A 19,296-nucleotide genomic window follows, 5' to 3' on the forward strand; every position below is an offset into this window, starting at 1 on the left:
TTGGAAAAAGGCTGCAATGAAACAAAGAGTGAAAAATTTAAAGGGGTCTGAATACTTTCCGTACCCACTGTAGGTGGAGGGATACCCCAGTCGGAGCTGGTTAATGTGGCTCGGGAAAGGAAAAATGGGGGGTCCCCTGCTGGAGCTGCAGCCTCCACGACCCGACACCGGATAAGCGGACGAAGATGGATGGATGGATGGATGGATTCTTACTTTGGTCGTTTTTTTTGTAACCGCAAGTTACGCACAATGCAACAGGACTGTTGTTTACACGCCCAAAATTCTGAAGGAACTAAGGAAGAGACGCCAGCAATCATAATGGGAAATATATATATATATATATATATATATATATATATATATATATACACACATCATCATTGCTGAGATTGAACTACATTCTCGGTTATATTTGCACTGAATAACTCATTCAATAAACAAACATAACTCTTGCAGCTCACATGAAAAGATGCGCAATATTAGGTCACACATAAAATAGCACCCTTGTGAATTAGCCTACTGTTGCAAATGTACATTTCCTCATAAATTAAAGGTGGTAGTAAATATTCAAGAAAAAGGACAAGTTTGTGAACGGGCAACACCAATTTTGATAATGAACAACTAAACGTGTTGCACACTGGACCTTTAAGTGTGTGGAAATGGGTGGAGGGAAAGAAGTCTTACTGTGTAGAAATTACATGTTTTAACAGAAATGTCAGTTTGACAGCCGGAGAATTGTGCTATATGAATTCATTGTATATTAAAAGCAAGATTTCTGAGAATCCCTTATCTCTTTTAGGGACATTAAATAGGATGGAAATGATTGTAAAAATCACGCTGCTGAAACCAAAATAAATGTTATTGGTCCTCTGTTGAGATACACACCTGGATCACTTGTGACAGAACCTTTGCCATTTTTCACATCCACGACCCAGGTCGCCTCTTTCCCATCTGGTCCATCCTTTACTACAAAGGCAAACACTCCACCAATCTTCTTGACAAGCTGCTCTCCTTCCTGTAGTGAGTGCAGAAGGTTTTTGAGTTGACATAAAATAGTTGTAGACAACACCACTTGAAAAATATAGATTAAAAGGTCCCATGGCATGAACATTTCACAGTATGTTATTTTTTTTAACATTAATATCAGTTCCCCCAGCCTGCCTATGGACCTCCATAGCCTAGACCTGGCGCTAGGTGTAAACCGAGGCCTGAGTATCCTGCCTTTGAGAAAATTGAAGCTGAAGCATGGAAGAATGAGGGGGTGCCGTCAATCCGTGTGAGATGACTAGGGGGGGGGGCTATAAACAGTTAAAGCCATAAACAGTTTGCCTGATTGGATGTCTATGCTAGGAAATGGAGAAACTGGAGTTTTATGGAGAGCTCCCAAGAAGCTTTGTGCTGGGGAGAGACGTGAATGATGGGCTCATGGTGTTATTTATACATGTTTATTTAGTTTTTGGTTGGGTTTTATTATGGTTTATAAATGGTCTTGAAAATTGAAGTTACTATTTCATCAATCTTAATTTTTGTCTGGGTGGATGGTGATGACATTGGGGTGTTCAAGTTCAACAAGAGGTTGCTCTGATTCACCTTACTCCATGGGGGAAAAGATTCAATATAAAAAGGTGGATAAACTGGCTTTTTGCACAAGCTGCATCCATCTCTTAATAAAGGCCATAAAACACTGAAGCAGCATCTGAATGCATGGCATTTTCCCAATATTTCAAAGTACAGTACAACCCTAACAGTGTACTAGTAACTTCAAAAGGTAAAGATAAGCCATTCCCTGTCATGTAAACATATGGTACATCTGCAATTCACCACAGCTCTATACTGCACAATCAAAAGAAGAGATAAAGCATCACATAATCAGGACGAGGGACTTTTCACTAATTCACTTTAAATGAAAAAACTAATGCATGCGGTAAGAGTTTCATGGGATCAGATTTCTGTTCATGTCGGTAACTGCAGGCCTAATGCTATATATGAAATAATCTGTGAAAAGGTTGGTAAACAAAAATTACATCTATTGTGTTTACTAACATTGTAAAAAACAAATAATTTCCCCTTTTGGATTAATAAAGTATGTTTTCGTCTTCTTGTTGTCGTTGTTTTATGGTGACATTTGCATAATGGAATGAGCATTCCACTAAAAAGAAGAAAGTGGAACGTAAATAAATCTATGGATGCATTTAATTAGATGCAAAACCGTTTCCACAGGATCAAACAGAGTAGCTAGATTAAGGTGTTAGTGGGACGTTTCTGTGACAGTGTACCTCCTGTAGACGTTTTTCTATCTCTTTGAAGACAGGGTAAGCTTTAAACCCATCAAGACCGTCAAATGAGCTGGTGGGAACTGCACCTATGTGGGAACTGTGGGAAGCAGAAAGAACAGCTAGATACAAAGTACACAATAAACAGAAAAGTACTTTAGCCGTATAAAGCAATGTAATAAGCACAAGGCTTCTTAACCTGTCCCATCGCAATTCTTCTTTTTTCATTTTCTGGATCGTATATGCAATCTTTTATGTGGTCAAATAAAATAAGTAAACAAAGCATAGCATTGTAATGTATCTACACAACGAGGCTAAATAATGAAGAGAAAAACTGTAATAGTAAAATTAGAGACAGACCGATATATGGGCCGATAATTAGGCCTCAGTATCAGCATTTATAATGGCCGATAAAACAAAAACAATATTTGATGTAGAGATATATATATAGATCTTTTAATTTTTAATTCATCAGAATCCTTTATAATGACAAATAAATGAAACGGACTGTCAACAAACAAATAGAACGGACTGTCAATAACCATTTTATGAGTGTTGGCGTTGCAGCGTTATTTCACCAGACGGCACTCTACAAAGTCCCTTTTGGCAACACTGATTTTTTTTTGTTATTATTTTTGTTCACATGAATTAGTTTTAATATCTTGATCTTCATATCTATTTTATTTATCAGAACTTTAAAATATTTGGATGTTCCTCTGTTCTGTTAGTAAAACAAATTCTTATATTATTTTAGTGAGAACTCATATATAACTACAAATAAGTAATGTTAGAGAAATCCGTTGGTTTTGTTATGCGTTAGATTTAAAAAAAAAATATATATATATATCTCGGCCGATACACATGAGAATATCGGATTTTTAAACAACCAAATATTTGTATCGGTAATGGCCACCCTAAGTAAAATGTAGAAACTTATCTTATTCCTCTGGCGTGTTAGTCAGAAGTAGCTTACGTGCATTTTAGAGCCTGAGAACAATGATCACTTATTAACTATATGCTGCACAAAGTATATAAGGGAACTAGAAACAAGTAGTTTGTAAGTACTTCCTAACCTGGCCTCCTGAGGGAATCCCAACTTGTAGAGAGTGACAACCACGGCTCCTCCTAAGCCAATGTTGTGTTGCAGGGCCACTTTTGCCCCTGGGACCTGTCTCCTGTCTGCCTGCCCTCGGAGCTGCCAGCACAGCTCTGCACACTGGGCCAGACCTAAGAGGTACAAGGATGGATAGAGAAGTAAAAAAAATGAGGGTGAGGAGACTTGTAGAGGAGGATGTTGTATTTGGGTGGCGTGAGTTTCTGGCAATGTAATTTATGGCTGATGAAGCTGTAAAAGGTTGAAGCATTAAATAAAGTGAGGAAGACAAAGTGAAAAGGTTCAGGTATCATTATCAATAACAAAAAGCCCCTCAATTTTTCTATTTCACAACACACAATGTTTTTTAACACTCTAAAATCTGCATTTGGTGATTTTTTTGTTATTTGGGGGCCGCAGAAACAAGCTGACAGACAGAGTGCAACATTCATTTCGAGTGGTGTTAATAGTCACCTAATAAATTTGAGCCAACATTTCAAACTTCTTTTAGCTCTCTTTTTGGTCTCCACCAACTCCTGAGAAAAGAGTCAGTTTCTTGAGCTGCTAAATGCCCCACCACGTTCACCAGCTAGTCGCTAACTTTGTCTGTCTGATATTTGGTGCAGCCGGTTAGCATAAATTTGAGCTTTTCTGCTAAAACAGCTGCCTTTTGCTGCTGGAAAAAATGTTGATGATAGGTGTGAGAGTTAACCAAAATGGTAAATTTTCAGAATGAAAGAAGCTAAAACACTTTGTAGAGCTAAGGGCAACTGTAAAGTTAGGTGATCATCACTCTGAGCTACCCCTTTTACATTACATACTGTATAGTCATTTGATACAGTTGTAACAAAATATTATGTTCTTACTGTATACTGTATGTCAAGCCGCCAGTGACAGAGAACTCATGCTAATGCCACAGCAAAATAGTTATCTTTGTTGCTCTAATTTCAAAATGTCTACAAAGATGTTGAGAAGAGAAAATGCAGTTTTAACTCATACATATTGAGTTGCAGTCAATACTTTTTTCTAGGGGATGACCCTTAAAAACTCCCAAAACTGAGTATGGCTACAATCTCAACATACGTCTCGGCCTCCAGACGCTAAAGAATGATGCAAGTGATAAACACAATATCTTCACTGAGAGGGGTGACAAATTGACTCCTGATCTGGAAACTTCTTAATCTTAGCAGGGACAGCACTTGCGTTAACATTATAGTTAAGTATTTCTTCCAATCTGCTTAATCAGTTTTTGCATTTGTCCATTATCCCAATAAACTAATTGACATAAGAGCAAAATCCTCTTTGTAGTGTTTCTTTCACATTCTCCAGCGCTCTAAGCTGAGGACTTGTCTCAGTGAAATACATGAGGTGACATACGCCACCTAGTGGCCATTGTGGAGGTTGTTTGGCAATGTTTAAAGATATACACCAGTGTGCACATGACAATAAATTTATAGAGCCTTTCATCAAGAGGCTCGGCCTACCTGTGGCGCCCAGAGGATGTCCTTTAGAGATGAGACCACCACTGGGGTTGACAACAAACTTGCCTCCATATGTGTTGTCCCCTCTGTCAATCATCTCTCCTGCTTTACCTGCAGAGGTTGTGAAACACACAGGAAGATCACACACAGTACACAGTGAAATCTACAGTACAATATTAAGCACATCATTATTTGATATTATCAGTACATGCATGGTATTATCAAAAAACATGGCTTTGTTTGTATGGTAGCACATTTTTTATTAAATGTGATTCATAAAAGTCACTTAAAGGATAAATGAAAACATTTACAAGTGAAGACATAAAAGAAAATAACTTAAAGCAACAGTTTTCAGCAGAATTTATTTGTATGTCTATTTTGTAAGGAAGATATAAGAAAGGATATTCAAAAAATAAGTTCCTACAAATAAATAGGAAATGCTACAAATACTATGAAGTTGGTCTGATGTTTGTTATGTAAAATGCAACACTGAAAAGTATGTCTTCTATCTATATCCGTAGACCCCAGGAAGGCACCATGTAAGGACAATTAACATATCATACTAATATGAGCTGATGAATGTTAACCAAATAATAAAAAAAATACTAAAAAAATATTCTTCATGCCTGACACATTCTTGGTAAGTGTGAAAATATCTAAATGTAATTATAGTTTCAGTCACTCATACATGAAATCAGAATGTTCCATCTCAGACTACAAAGTGTTTTAAAATGATCTCCAGAGTGGATGTATTGGTCACGCTTGGATTGTAGTGCAATAAGGAAAACTGAGCTGTTCCACACTGATGAAGCCGTCAGCCTTTTAAGTGGTTGGGTGCTTCTGTGTAGCAGCAACATTTAGAGGCCAACTTTCTGTTGGCTCCAACTCCCCATGTGATCACTCATTTATTATTGTCAATAAAGCTGACCAAACAATATGAGAGTTTTTTTTTTATATCCCTTGTTTATTGTGGAAACAGGCTTTTAACAGATGTCATTTTTAAGTAGTTCTGAATCCCTTTTGGGGGAGATACCCTTAGTTTCTGCATGTACAACAGTCCTGTCATGCCTGTATTGTTTAGTATATCTGTGGCATTTCTAGATCACGTCTGTTTTTGGCCATTTCCCTTCTGAACTTCTGACCACAAGCCAGGGAACGAGGTAGTGACTCCTAAGACTACTCACTTGAAGTGTGTAGTGTAGTGATAGGATGAGATGATGTGGTTTGTGTTGCTGATGTTGTTTATGATGATGATGATGATGATGTATTTAATGATGGCTATGTTTCTAAAGTTGACGATTTCGTTATGATGACAGATTGAAGATGGCACGTGGCATATGTATTAATTTTGTCATATTTTATTGTTATTTATTCTATCTGCCTTGGGGGGGGAAATATGCCTCTACAGGGAAAAAAAAAAGTTGTAAGTTCTTGTCCTCAGAGCAAAAATGTTGAAATTAGGGGCTCCTCTAAACATTATTGGTTCACACTCAGCTCAGCATCCCTATAGGAAAATCTTAAATTTGAATATCTGCAGTTACCTATTATAAAAAATATTTAAAAATACAAAAAAATACATTAAAAAAAAAAAATCAATACGGACATTCCTAATCCGGTTCTTTTCAGTATCTTCTCCTGAAAGTAGAAACTTAAATTCAGGTGGAAGAAGGACAGTCGAAATTGTCTCCATAACCTGCTCTAACAGCCAAGTTTTAAAATAGCTTGGGGATAAAGTAGGATTTGAAGACCTGCAGTCTTACCCTGTGGACACAGCCCCAGAGCCTCATAGGTGATGAGCTCATTGGCTGAGAAGCAGTCATGCAGCTCGACCACATCAACATCACTGGGCTTCAGACCTGCAGCTTCATAACACTTTTTTGCAGCCGACTGAGACATGTCATATCCCACCTGAATAGCAAAACAACAACAACGGGATGCTCATTAAAGCAAACAAATGTATCATAGTAAGGTTATCTTGTTAGGTCCCAACGCTTAATACTGTTAGAAGGCGTACATCTACAGCTGATACATATAAAAACAAGCCAACCTTGTTTTTACACTATATAGCTTCCATTTTCATAATGGGATATGTTGATATTGTGATGTTCTTAACAAAGAATTTGTTAACAGATTGTTGTTTTTTAAATTCAAGTTTCACTGCATATTTTAGTTTATCAACTTCCATAGAATTGCCATCAGAAAAAAAAATGACCCAAATATTTTGCTGCTGCCAAACCCTATTAAATCTCAGTTTCCCTTCAGCTTTAAATAATTATTCTTACATATTGGACAAGAAGATATTGCTAGAAATAGGAAGATATATATTAATTTATTTGGCTATATTACATGAATTAAGGGGTTATTAATATTCTATTACATTTAGGGTGGTACCACAAACAGCCAAACAAAATGGATTTGTTATTTTCTGCAATGATATTTTGCTCCAACCAGCCCTAACTACTAGCCTTCATATTGTTGTCTCCTTATATGCCCATAAAAAACACTTCTTCAATCTACATGGATTCAAGATGAAACCACTCTCAAGACGTAAAGTGACTTTGTGGAAAAAAAGTGCAAATAGCCTTTGCCTGGTTTGGCAACAGGGGACATCACAGCAGAACAACAGTCATTCTGTGTGGCTCTGTTAGATCAACAACAATCTCATTATAAATGAAAAGGAGGAAGGGGATCAGGACATCTTGAAAACATTGATAAAACCCCAATGCTGTAACAGTACTCCCCAGGTGCTTTACTAAAAGCCAACATCTTGATTGCAGCCCTTTATCTCGGACACTGAAACGCCTCTTTCTAAATATTCTGTCTATGTTTCTTTTAATAGATATATTGGTATTGAAACAAAACATCAACTCCAAGGACTATTTAGAGTTAGAGCATTACAGGGTTTTTGCATGTTTCACCAAGTCAGATTTAAGACTTTTTAAGATCTTTCAAAAACCATTATGAAAGAAATTTAAGACCTTTATCACTAAATCAACCAACCCCTAGTTTTATCCAAAACTTGCACTTCACCATATCTGAAGAATAAAATTGGTTTCATGTTTATGGGAAAATTCTAAAGAGACTCTCACCAATAACACAAAATCTGACTGGCTGCAATTTAAGTTACATGTTTGTTTCATTTGTAGTTTTAATGCAGCAAATTATATTAGACTAGCAAAAGAACAAACTACAACCCCAGCGAATTTGAAAAAAAAAAATGAGCATAATGAGGTAGCATTGTATGGATGAAGGAAAATTACGACCTGTTTAAAATGATTTAAATCATCATTTAAATCAGCAAATTCAAGAGTTTTTAAGGCCCTGTAATAAAAAGTGTCAACTTTATTTGAATTGGTTTGAATAATAGAGAGCCGCTATCTTCGTGAATAGCAGGAATCAAGGACTTATTCTCCATTTGTTTCAGCTAGGGCTATCATTTTTTCATTTATCAACACTCAAGGTCTGTATGGCGCAAATTATGTTTCTTAATGCAAAACAGATTGCAAGTTTGCGTTAGGGAGTAGTACTAACTGGTGTAGTTCAGCAATCACAGTGTGTTTTCTTACATAGCTTTCCCTATTGTTGGCTGTAACGTAGCTACAAGTCTTCTCCCCAAACAAAGTACAATTAAACTTCAAATATTTTATTATATGTAGATCCAGAAAAGGGGAGAATGGTGTAAACACAGTTTGCTTGTCACAAGACAAACTTTGTAAATGACAAATTCTTACCATCTTAATGCAGCTGTTTTCTTCAAACGTGGAGGCAAGGTCAGTCACCATCTCCTGGGCCACAATCTCCACTGCCTGGTTCTCCAGATGGTGTTTCCTGACAAAAGCCTCGCTGGCCAAAACTGCTGCTCCGGCACCATCTGATGTAGGGCTGGAAAAAAAAGCAGGACAAGCCTACATGACATGGTGTTAGGAACTGAAGCACATATTAGGGCTGTACGGAATAGTTCAAAGCTTCATTCATAAGCTGACGTTTGAATTTTCAATTTATCAGCCCCATAAATTAAATTTAAATAAATAAATTAAAAAAACATATATTTTGGCTCTTGGCACCATTATAGTAAATGATAATAGTAATCATTAAAAAAATAGATGAAATTGATTTTTTTTTTTAATCTAACTTATTCAAGGTTTTCAAATTAATTATTAATTGTGGTAAAGGTTTTCTAAATAAAACATGAGAAAAAGTTCTTTCTATTTGATCTTAATTGCTAGAGATGTGTTCAATGTAATTTTTTTTTTTACCGATTAAAAGCTTCTATTCAGGTTTTCAAATGTAGCTTTGAATGTAAAAAACAAAGAAATGACTTTCGGCACAGTCCTAGCAGTTATGATCAATAAGTCTGCACTTTGATCAAATAGAAAGAATGCTGCTTGTTAGCTTCTGTCCTGAAATATTCAACTCAAGGCAGAATTATCAATTTACTTTCAAAAGACGACGCTGGCTGGAAATCACTGAGGCTCTTACCAACACTGCAGCAGAGTAAGGAAGTCAAACACCTTCCTGGAGTTAATCACCTGCTCCAAACTGTACTCATCCTGGAACTGGGAATACCTGCATCCATGTAGACACACATATTCACATACAAACTTCAATAAAATAATTATTCAAGGATTTTTTAAAAGAAGTAATCATTTGTTTTAAAAGTTAACTCTGTCTTACGGGTTGTTGGTAGAATGCTTGTGGTTTTTCCAGGCAATTTTAGCAAAGTGTTCCGGTTTAGTGCCTGGAGGAGATTAAAACTAATGACCTCCATGCAAAATACAACCATCACTATCACATTTCTGTATCTAAAACACAGCCAGCATGTACCGTATTTCTCCATGTGCTCTCTGCCAGCATTGCCAAACATCTGTGGTGCTGCTGGAGCTGCCACCATCCCGTAGCGGTTGATCATCACCTCCATGTGCTTGTCCATAGGATTGGTCCTGTCCATATACTAGAAACAAGTTTTAAATAACATTTTAATTACTTGCTTGGTTTTTCCCCTCGTAAAAAAGAAAGCCAACTTAAGTGGAGAACGATCTGTTCTGTGGTATTTGTTGATATTAGATACCGATATATTTTGTATGTTCTGGTAACAACTAAACAAGAAATTTATTTTTTATATTTATTAACTGCTTAGCCTACTTGTGTTTTAAGTTTACTTTTTCAAAAGTAGACCTTCATTATTATCTCTACCCCCGATCTACTCTACCCCTTCTGCTCCCCTGCAATAGGAATTGACTCAATAGCAAACAGCTGTTAATGAAAACCTTTAAAAAGAGCACAGAGGTTCATTGTTTATCACTTTTCTGGGTGCAGCCACACTAAGTTGTAATGTCCACTGTAATACGTTTTTAAATGGTTGTCAATAAGGTGTATTTCTCTGAGGACAAATGCAGACCCCAGCTGATATTTCTTCTTTTCCAACTATTCTAACTAAGGGGTGGACACAATATCAACAACACCTGTATAGTGTTTTGAAAGATATTGTTAAGTGTTTGTCCACCTCCTCTACATCCAGTACGATCAACCCACAGCGTATAGTTTTATACCTTTGAGGACAAAGAGCCCTTCTCCATCCTCTCAAACCCGAGGGCAAGCACACAGTCAGCAAGACCTGCAAAAGGTGAAGAGAACTGGTCAAAGAGCGGATTTTACCTTCTAAGTTAAATAATAGATAATGGGTTTAATCTTCTGAAATCATTTGAGAAATTTCTATGGACAATGCAATACTTTTCTCTGTTGTGAAACTGTGTCATTATTAGAATCCATTGAAACCCCACTGAGCTCTCTACAGCCTCCTTTTTGAAAGTATAGAATTTAGATTTTAGGCTTATCACTTTTACGGTGTCCCACACAACTCACCTCCCTGGACGAGCTGGCGAGCCATGAAGAGTGCAGTGGAGCCTGTGGAACAGTTGTTGTTGACGTTGATGATGGGGATCCCGGTCAGGCCGAGGCTATGGTAAATGGCCCTCTGCCCACAGGTGGAGTCACCTGAGGGAATAAGGAAGGGGAGAATATGTTATTCCTTATTAATTTGACTTTTTTACCAAGATAATTACAATATGAAAGACACATTGTTTTTCTTAAATGACCAGAAGCATTTGACTTAACCTTCTTGTTGTCCTCGGGTCAAATTTGACCCGGTTTCAAAGTTGCTACATCAGAAATATGGTTCTCTTTCAAGCAAAATGCCCCCAAAATAACACGGGTAGTTTCATACAACGCTCTTCACAAGTAAAATGAATGATTAGTTCACTACTTTCATTCAATTTTGGGTGTTTTATAAAGTTTTATAGCATTTGAAAAAAAACAAAGAAATGGTTTCTAAATAGTATCCAGACTTAACTTTGACAGCCTGTGATCATCCACTCAATTGTAACTATTTTTCAAAATAATTCATAACTTCAGCTTTTATAATACTAAAAAATAAAGTTTAATTTCCTATAAATGTGACTTATTGACCATGAATTATGAAATATTGTTAAATTAGAGGTAATAACTTAATGTTGGTGGTGAATACGAAGGTATAGGCAGCTAGATTTGTTTCTTGCGAGAAAATAAATGATCTGAGAGAAGAAAAAGATTTTGGAGAGAAAAGGTACTCAGACTGATAGCAAAAAATTTGAAACAAAGTTTAAATATATATCTTTAAAATTATTTGAGAAAAAAAATCTCAAAATACTTTTTAAACTCTCAAATATATATTTGTTGCTATCAGTGTGAAAACAAACCCCCCCCTTAAAAAAAAATGTTTCTCTCAAAACGTTTTTCTTTTCACTCTCAAAACCTAAGTCTTTGCACTCGATCATAGACTGCATATATTATATTATATTATATTATATTATATTATATTATATTATATTATATTATATTAACGTCTATGCTCTTAATGCAATCTTTTCCTCTTTTTTCAGGACTTTTCTCTCGTTAAATAAAAAATAATTTAATGAAAATAATATCATGTGCTGGGCCACGCTCCTATTGGCCAGTCGGGTGAGCACCGTCTTGTCTTGGGAGTCCATCTGAATTATTACACCATTGTCGCCAGCATATATGCGCTGCCTTGGTAGAGTGCGGAAGCTAACATTAGCTAACAGGCAGCCAGCCTGCTTCAAAATAAATACCTTTTAATTATATTAACACTTTTTAACAGTCAAACACTGGCGGTGAGCTCCAGGTCCTGCAGCCACAGATGGACCGCCACCAGTGGGGCTCGGCCAGCATGGAAACATTGCTAGAAAGCTTCACTGTTGACCTCGACCTTATCTGATCCAATCTAGCTGCATAGTGGTAGTGAAAAAAAGCAAAGAAAAAAGCTTCTAAAAAAAGGGTTAAGCCGGGAGGACAAGAAGTTGCATGGTCGCGGGAAGACAACACAAGGTTTCAATTACATAAAATGTCGTTGGAGTGTACACTGTATGTACATTGTGATATAAAGTTGGTAATATTTACTATTTCCGTACTGTTACATTGCCAGACCTTTCTCCTCAGCGGTGTGTCAGTGCTGGAGTATGGTCTGGCTGCACAACTCAACATTCTGATGTAGGGGGAGATATTACTGAATGTTCATTGCATTCACGCCATTGCCAAAATAGTTGCCACAAAGCTAATTAAGGCTTGTATCATGTGGACACGTCAACAGTTTTGTTGTCATTAACTTAGAATTCCTCATGGGTGAGGCAACAACATCTTACCATAGACGTATCCTACACAAGCTTGTTCAATGGCAGAATATGGGACACCTGCATCTGCTAGTGCCTTCTGACCTGAAATAAGATATAGAAATAGAGTAATAAAACACTTTGTTGGCAACAAGAGCCAGAAACAAGATTTCACAGATATTCACATATGGTATCTTTTGACTGACTGAACAATGTCCATATTCAGAAAGATAGGCACCTGCTTCCTTGGCCATGTCAGGGTAATCATAGTCGCCTCGGGCTCCAGGCTTGTCAAACTGCAGGAAAATACAGAAAAGTGAGAGACAGACTTTACAACATGCTTATGTTCACATTGGATTTTACTGTTCTCAAGTACAGAAACAATATATGAGAACAGTTTTGCATTACTAAACATTTAACTTTTTTGTTGCCAACCTTAACCATTGTATTTGATCAAGCTGTATCTTTATGTTATGATGACCTTGACTTGCAAATTAAGTTGCAATGATTAGTTGATTGTCAATGAAATAATAGGCTCCTTTTTCGATCAATTAGTCTGGATCAACGAAAGTACATTTCCAAGATAAAGCCTGACATGTACACGTCAAAGGGACATATCTTTAAGAGTTATGTAATTGTGATGGGCATGGTCAACATTCAAAGGCCTGGATCTTGCCATTTACACTTGCAACTTGCTTGTGAAACAATGATACTTGACGGAATAAACCATAGATATTTAATATCTATGAAACTATGAAATTAAACAGCTCTGGAGCTACAGTTCATGATGTTATCAGCCTGCTGAGGTGATGAACCAAAGCACAGTTTGTTACTCTGTTGGCCATGAACTATGGACTCACATGTCGGCATGAGATACAGAGCCAAGTATGTCGAGCAGTTAACCAACCATTTTTGAAAATAAAAATAAAATTAAAAAAACAAACTGAAACAATGTTCATTGTTTGGTCTAACTTAGCTAGCTAATGTTTACAATGTGTAACGTTAGGGTGAGTTGTGACAGATCTAGGAGTTGTTTTACACAATTTGAGCACAATTAATGCCCAACTTAACGGACGTTAACAGTTCACTACACCATGGCCCTGCTAGATAACTAACAAAACAAACTTTTATTTTTAAGAGGAACATGTTTAACATTGTTATATGGACTGCCAACTATGGAGTTAGCCAACTATCCTAGCCTCAAGTCTTACATAAGGTTGTTTATTTTGTCTTGAGGCTTGAGACAAATGTTAAACAATATTACCTTTGTCATGCCCACGCCGATAACAAACACCCTACTCTTTCTGTTCAGTGCCATGGTTGGTTTTCTTCAGCAGCAGGTCCACAGAGACAGTCAGAGCTGAAAGCAGTAGCAGTGACAGGATCCACCTACCCTAGCTAAAGCAATGGAATGACGACTTCCGCCGCGTCATTTTACGATGTCCCGCCCCCCTCGCCATTATTATGGGGCGGACGGTTGTGATTGGTTTAACGAAATACAAAGAAGCCTTTTTTATCAGCTCCTGTTGGTCCTTGTCGGTACACGATCCGTCCTACCGACAGTCCTCATTCAATAGTTGTCAAATGGGACGTCTTTGCTCAGTCCAGTTGTGTTGAAGAGATTTCAGTTTCTTGGAACCACAGCTGTAATAAGTAAGACGTTGTTCTGGACTTTTTTGTTGTCTCACAGGTTGGATTTGCTACAATAGTGTGTTACTACTACAATTCCTATTAACCATTTAAAAGTGGCACTCAAATTTGCAAATAAAGTAAAATAAAAATCCTCAATTGTCACCTTTCAATTTTATTAAAGCAGTGAAAATAGCTTTTAACATTTGATTATCCAAGATGTTTATGGACAACCTGTGGAAATAGTCTAAACCTGTTACTGTTCATCATCAACCAAATCACGCCACCTCAGCATCTGAAGCATCCTTGATACCAGCAAAGAGGCCAGAGGATGTTTGGCTGTAGTGTTCATTAATCCCCTCTGAGGCTCGATCATCCCATGATGACATCAGCACTTGATGAACTGGTGTGTGACCTCATATATTCCCACTGACTCGTTGACTTTCTCATCATAGTCCGTCCAGTCCTACGATTTACAAAACAAGGGTTTGTCAAGTTGCAGATATACAGGAGACTGTCAAATCATGTAAACACGGTTGGGATTATTGAAAGACATTTATGGGAACATTTAAGAAATCCCTGACTGAAGCAGAAATTAACCTGTTACTAAATAAGTACTGGAATTCAACTCAACACAAATTTATGATATCCAACAGGTCAGAATTCTAGGTTGAAATTCTGTTTTGAGATCCTTATTCTCTAAAAAGTTGAGCAATGACAAACAACAAAATCTAAACAAAAACTGACACTGACATGCAAACTGTTCCCCCCTGAACTTACTTTTTCTTGAAGGTTGATTTCAGGAAACTGTGTTCCAGACTCGGTTCCTTGCGCAGCAAAGCCAGCCTTGAGTGGGTTACATTGAAAATTCACATTAGCACTGGGGCATCAAATAACATGAATTAATTTCATTTACTTTCATCTAATTTAGGTGTGCCAATAAGTTGCTCCAGTAAATCTGTATGCTAATTACTATATATATTACAAGATATGGCCACCCCTAAGTGGAATGCAACAATTGTTTTCCAACTGTGTTTGGTGGGCCAATTCTCAACAGTAAAAAAACAAACAGTTTACTTATAATTATTAGGCTGTTTTCACAGAAGACATACGGACAAAGTTACTGAAGGAAAAGAGCAGGTGTAAATAATAAAATGATGACTACATTTATTTTTTCTCTAAAAAGTTAAAATGTCTGCTGTAAAACTTGTAACTGTTCAAAGAGTCTCACTTGAGGTTGGAAGTCAACGGGCTCCAGACCTCGACACTCAAACTGCACCATCGTCTTGAATCTTTCGCTGTCCTCTGCCTTCAACCCAGCAAATATACAGCACCATTCAGAGAGAGAAACGCATTGTTAATGGCTGGGGGGGGGGAGCTGCACTCAACAAACTGTCATTGTGTTGGTCTATGTGACAAACTTTCCGCATCTGTTAAAAGGGATTTCTAACTATCTTTTTTAAATGCTTTATTTTCAGAACTGAAGAGACCCAACAAAAAACTGCCCAAAAACAGGTTCACAATTTTTCAAGTCTGTCTTGAATATATGAATATATGAAGCCATTACTTCAATGTATCAGGAACTTTGTTAGTTGTGGGGATTTTTGTTCACGGGGAAAGCATACGAGGAAAAAACTAATATTTCTTTAAGAATTCAAGACAACAGGGTAAGCAAATTGATCTACAAATAATCATTTTGAGGGCGAAGTGCTCCTTTTAAGATTATTTTTGGGGGCATTTTAGGCCTTGGCGTCCGGATAGATCACCGGGTAGGGCATGCCCATCAAGTACCAGGTACACCTGGTACATCAAAAAAGGTTTTCTTGCTTCATCATACTGACCAATTAGATCCCCTCCTAAAGCTCTTTTTATCCTTTAACTTGAGAATTTTCTCCTTAAAAAAATACCATAAACTAACATCAGTCTGTTGTTGCTTAGTGCATTTAAATCATAAGTGTCTGCCTAAAAGCGTGGTTCTGCAAATGAAAAGACAAGTGAACTGATAGAACAAATAAGTGTATTGTCTGAAACCAACACATCACTAGTCTGTTTTCGTGTAACCACAGTACAAGTACAAGATGTTTTCTTACATTATACGGTTTGATTGTGTCTCCCAGGATATCTGTAAGGAAACCATTTACATGTTATACTTCCAGAGTTTTAACCTCAGTAAAAGACAAAGTGAGTCAAAAGCAGGTTAGCTCTTACCAATTGAATTTTCCCTGGAACAGAGTTTACACTTCTGCACCATGCTGGCACTGCTTCTTCCTCCTTTTAGGGGCACACTCTCCTATGGAATCGTTAAAAAAATAAAATGTATTAAATGTACAGTATAAATGGATAGTGTGTGTGACAATCAGGGTTCAAAATAAATTTTCGTCCACCTGCCAAATGGCTAGTAAATAATCAAATTGCACCAGCCACTCAAGAGATTAACATTGTTCTTATGGCTGGTGAGTAAAGCAACCCTACCAGCCACTTTAACATTTTACCACCATTGGTCTGGTAGATGGTGCTAATTTTGAACCCTTGTGACAATGTGTGCAAAATGTGCTAAACGGTATGCCCACCACTTACCACTAAGGTTACATACTGCCATTTATCTGGGATCTCTCCACAGTTTCCACACTTAAGCTGCATTTAGGAAACAATAAACAAAAACATTGTTAGGTTGAGTAAGAGTGGATGAGTGAAAAATGGGAGACTAACTTTTTGTCTAGGGGCAGTGGTGAATAGTGAACGGTGTGCTAACAAGATTAACATGCACAGTGTAACGTTAAACGGGTTTACTTATTTAGTTTAGTACGTTTCCTCTTACACCGAGCATGATAAAGTAATGACCATTTCGAACACTGAGAAAAAAATGAGATATACAAAAGTGAACTAACGTTAGCATGCTAACACGGCAGCCATCATACCTTCAGAAACCAGCGGAAGTCGTTGCCCAGTGGTCTCACATTAGTTACATTCTCAAGAGTGGCTTTGAACTGGAGCCCAAATTTCTGTCATGCATATGACAAAATGAGAGATTAATATTCACGCTAAATTAGCCAAATGTATTCACTGTTTACATCAGAAACATGCAGCGGTAAAACCGTACCCCCATCTTCTTCTTCTTAATGGCGACTTACGACCAGACGGAGCACTGTCTCCACCTACTGTGCATTACATGTTCCACGTTTTCCAACAAGGTGTATAGATGCGTTAACTTTGGTCCCAGTCTTTTTTTCTGCTAAACGGCTTTGCTTTAGTAATAATGTAGCCGCAAATTAATATTGAGACACATGCATCGTGCTTGACATATTAACTGGTCATTTCATACCACATACAGTTGGCCATGTCATCCCATGCTGATGACAACTAAAAGTTCGGCTCGGCAATTTTTTCCAGTTATTTTTAGTATTCAGGAAAATTACTTCACATAAATGTTTATATATCCTTCAAAACTTTAAAGAATGACTCCAACAGCCATTTGCGTGCGCTCTCTAATGGACACAATACAGCAAAATCAATGGCCTACTTATTGGCAGCAAGAAGCCACCTTTGCTCGCATTCACTAATGATACATGCATGCATGTAAATCTCATCAAAGCATATCCTCAACAAACAAATAAGCACAGTCTTCAAACATACAGAGAAACTCAGCTGCATCAGTTTATTAACCATTAAGCAACTGTCTCATTGTCATAAGTGCAGTAATAGATCTCCTGGTACAAATCAGCCATTCAATACACTAAACAACAAATACAGCGGAATACAAAATTGATTCAACATTTTTTTTTATTGCAACCTTAAATTAAAGAATGGAAACTGGCTTCTGGTGTGGATACTAATTGTACATGTTAACCTGAGGCAATTTTGCAGAGGCATTTTGGTGGGTCTTGGTGATTAATGGCCACATACCTGGGAAAACTAATATTGCTGTGGCATTGACCACCCTTCACACCTTTTTCTGGCATTTCAAACGAAAATGGTATTACGAACCTGAGTACACATGTCATAGCTTAATCTTATTTAACATTGCTGATTTTGCCATGTGAATTCTAGCAAAACTTTCTAAAATGGGGAATATAATTAAAACGTAGATCCAAATTTCCATAACCCTCTCACAGAGATATTTCATTCTTATTCAAAGAGGAGTGTTTGTATGAATTAATTTTGATTGGGAGTCATTACCCTATCAGTGCTGTAATTCATCATTAGAAAGTAAAATGCACCCAAAAGTGTAACAATACAAACACTAGACTGGGTTATTACAGTAGTCAGCTGAGCCGTACAGCCTTTGGCTTCATTTGGCTTGTGGTCACATTATTCTGTACCTGACAATCAGTACAAAAAAATCATGTAGAGCGTTGCAGCAGCAGACATTATACAGAGTCAGTTACGTGGATTGTTTGTAGTACAGCGATGTCTAGTGTAATGCGTTACACTAAACAGTACAGCGAGGGAACTAACAATGAAAGGATTGGCAACATTCCCCTAGATTGTCAGTACAAATACAGAGAGCAATGCTGGTTTCTTCAACTCATCTTCTAATCCACATCCTTCTCATTTGGAACCCACCCAAACATGTATCAGACTTCCTCACCATTAGAGTTCAAGTTTCATCAGACATTACAAAAAAAAAAAGAAAAAAGGTTTCCCCTCTTTTATTCATTAGCGGCATGAATGTCAATGGAGCAGCAGGGGATACATAACAAAATTTAATCTTTGAGGGAAATGCATGGGGTTAATTTTAACCCATGGTCTCATCACAAGAGCTTCTCTTCCTGACAAACAAAAAAAACTAAATCCCAAGTTAAACAGTTACACTGAAAGTAACCAATAACAAGAGTAGTCATAATAATAATAAAAGGCATTTCAATTCTTTTTGCATCTCCATTTTTCTCTTAAATACAGTGATGCCAAAAGGCATTATTTACAGCGTAACCCCGACACCCCTCTCCCTCGTGAAGAGAGGTGTGACGAGGTCAATGAGGTCGGCTGCTGGACTCCGAGGTCCGCCGCTGACGTGGAGTGCTGTGGCCGTTCATGCAGCCGTTATGGCGCTTGCTTAGCCCGCCGTTCAGAATGTCTTGGATGTGCTGTACTATCAAGTTGATGGCCACTGCAGAAAACAAGGGAGAGAGAGATGGTAACAAGAACACACACACACA

The 19,296-nt window shown here is 37.4% G+C and overlaps 3 protein-coding genes across 3 annotated transcripts in view; all 3 read right to left on the minus strand.

The window, feature by feature from the left end:
- Positions 1-13,929, minus strand: part of scp2a (sterol carrier protein 2a) — an 18,910-nt gene extending 4,981 nt beyond the window's left edge. The window contains exons 1-14 of the mRNA XM_034887428.1: positions 13,776-13,929; positions 12,750-12,807; positions 12,545-12,616; positions 10,710-10,841; positions 10,397-10,461; positions 9,672-9,798; positions 9,522-9,585; positions 9,327-9,413; positions 8,579-8,729; positions 6,608-6,755; positions 4,851-4,958; positions 3,347-3,500; positions 2,277-2,373; positions 886-1,015 (exon numbers count right to left, since the gene is read on the minus strand). Of these exons, the coding sequence (XP_034743319.1) occupies positions 886-1,015; positions 2,277-2,373; positions 3,347-3,500; positions 4,851-4,958; positions 6,608-6,755; positions 8,579-8,729; positions 9,327-9,413; positions 9,522-9,585; positions 9,672-9,798; positions 10,397-10,461; positions 10,710-10,841; positions 12,545-12,616; positions 12,750-12,807; positions 13,776-13,829 (1,447 nt within the window). The 5' untranslated portion in view covers positions 13,830-13,929. The remainder of the gene's footprint in view (positions 1-885; positions 1,016-2,276; positions 2,374-3,346; positions 3,501-4,850; positions 4,959-6,607; positions 6,756-8,578; positions 8,730-9,326; positions 9,414-9,521; positions 9,586-9,671; positions 9,799-10,396; positions 10,462-10,709; positions 10,842-12,544; positions 12,617-12,749; positions 12,808-13,775) is intronic.
- A 370-nt stretch (positions 13,930-14,299) lies between these two features.
- Positions 14,300-17,506, minus strand: czib (CXXC motif containing zinc binding protein). The gene is made up of 8 exons (XM_034887464.1): positions 17,241-17,506; positions 17,059-17,142; positions 16,718-16,774; positions 16,349-16,430; positions 16,231-16,262; positions 15,372-15,449; positions 14,921-14,986; positions 14,300-14,606 (listed from the first exon to the last, which is right to left on the minus strand). The coding sequence occupies exons 1-8, from the start codon at positions 17,244-17,246 to the stop codon at positions 14,529-14,531; spliced, it is 483 nt and encodes a 160-aa protein (XP_034743355.1). The 5' UTR covers positions 17,247-17,506; the 3' UTR covers positions 14,300-14,528.
- A 396-nt stretch (positions 17,507-17,902) lies between these two features.
- uck2b (uridine-cytidine kinase 2b) overlaps positions 17,903-19,296 on the minus strand; it is a 7,882-nt gene continuing 6,488 nt past the window's right edge. The window contains exon 7 of the mRNA XM_034887453.1: positions 17,903-19,247. Coding sequence (XP_034743344.1) covers positions 19,111-19,247 — 137 coding nt within the window. The 3' untranslated portion in view covers positions 17,903-19,110. The remainder of the gene's footprint in view (positions 19,248-19,296) is intronic.

This window comes from Etheostoma cragini, chromosome 12, assembly GCF_013103735.1.
Source record: "Etheostoma cragini isolate CJK2018 chromosome 12, CSU_Ecrag_1.0, whole genome shotgun sequence".
NCBI classification, from domain to species: domain Eukaryota; kingdom Metazoa; phylum Chordata; class Actinopteri; order Perciformes; family Percidae; genus Etheostoma; species Etheostoma cragini.

Coding starts and splice junctions, on each gene's coding strand:
- czib (XM_034887464.1), bottom strand. Junction 16,775..17,058: donor ACTTCCGCTGGTTTCTGAAG/GTATGATGGCTG, acceptor TCCTAAATGCAG/CTTAAGTGTGGAAACTGTGG. Junction 14,607..14,920: donor AAATCAACCTTCAAGAAAAA/GTAAGTTCAGGG, acceptor TGTAAATCGTAG/GACTGGACGGACTATGATGA.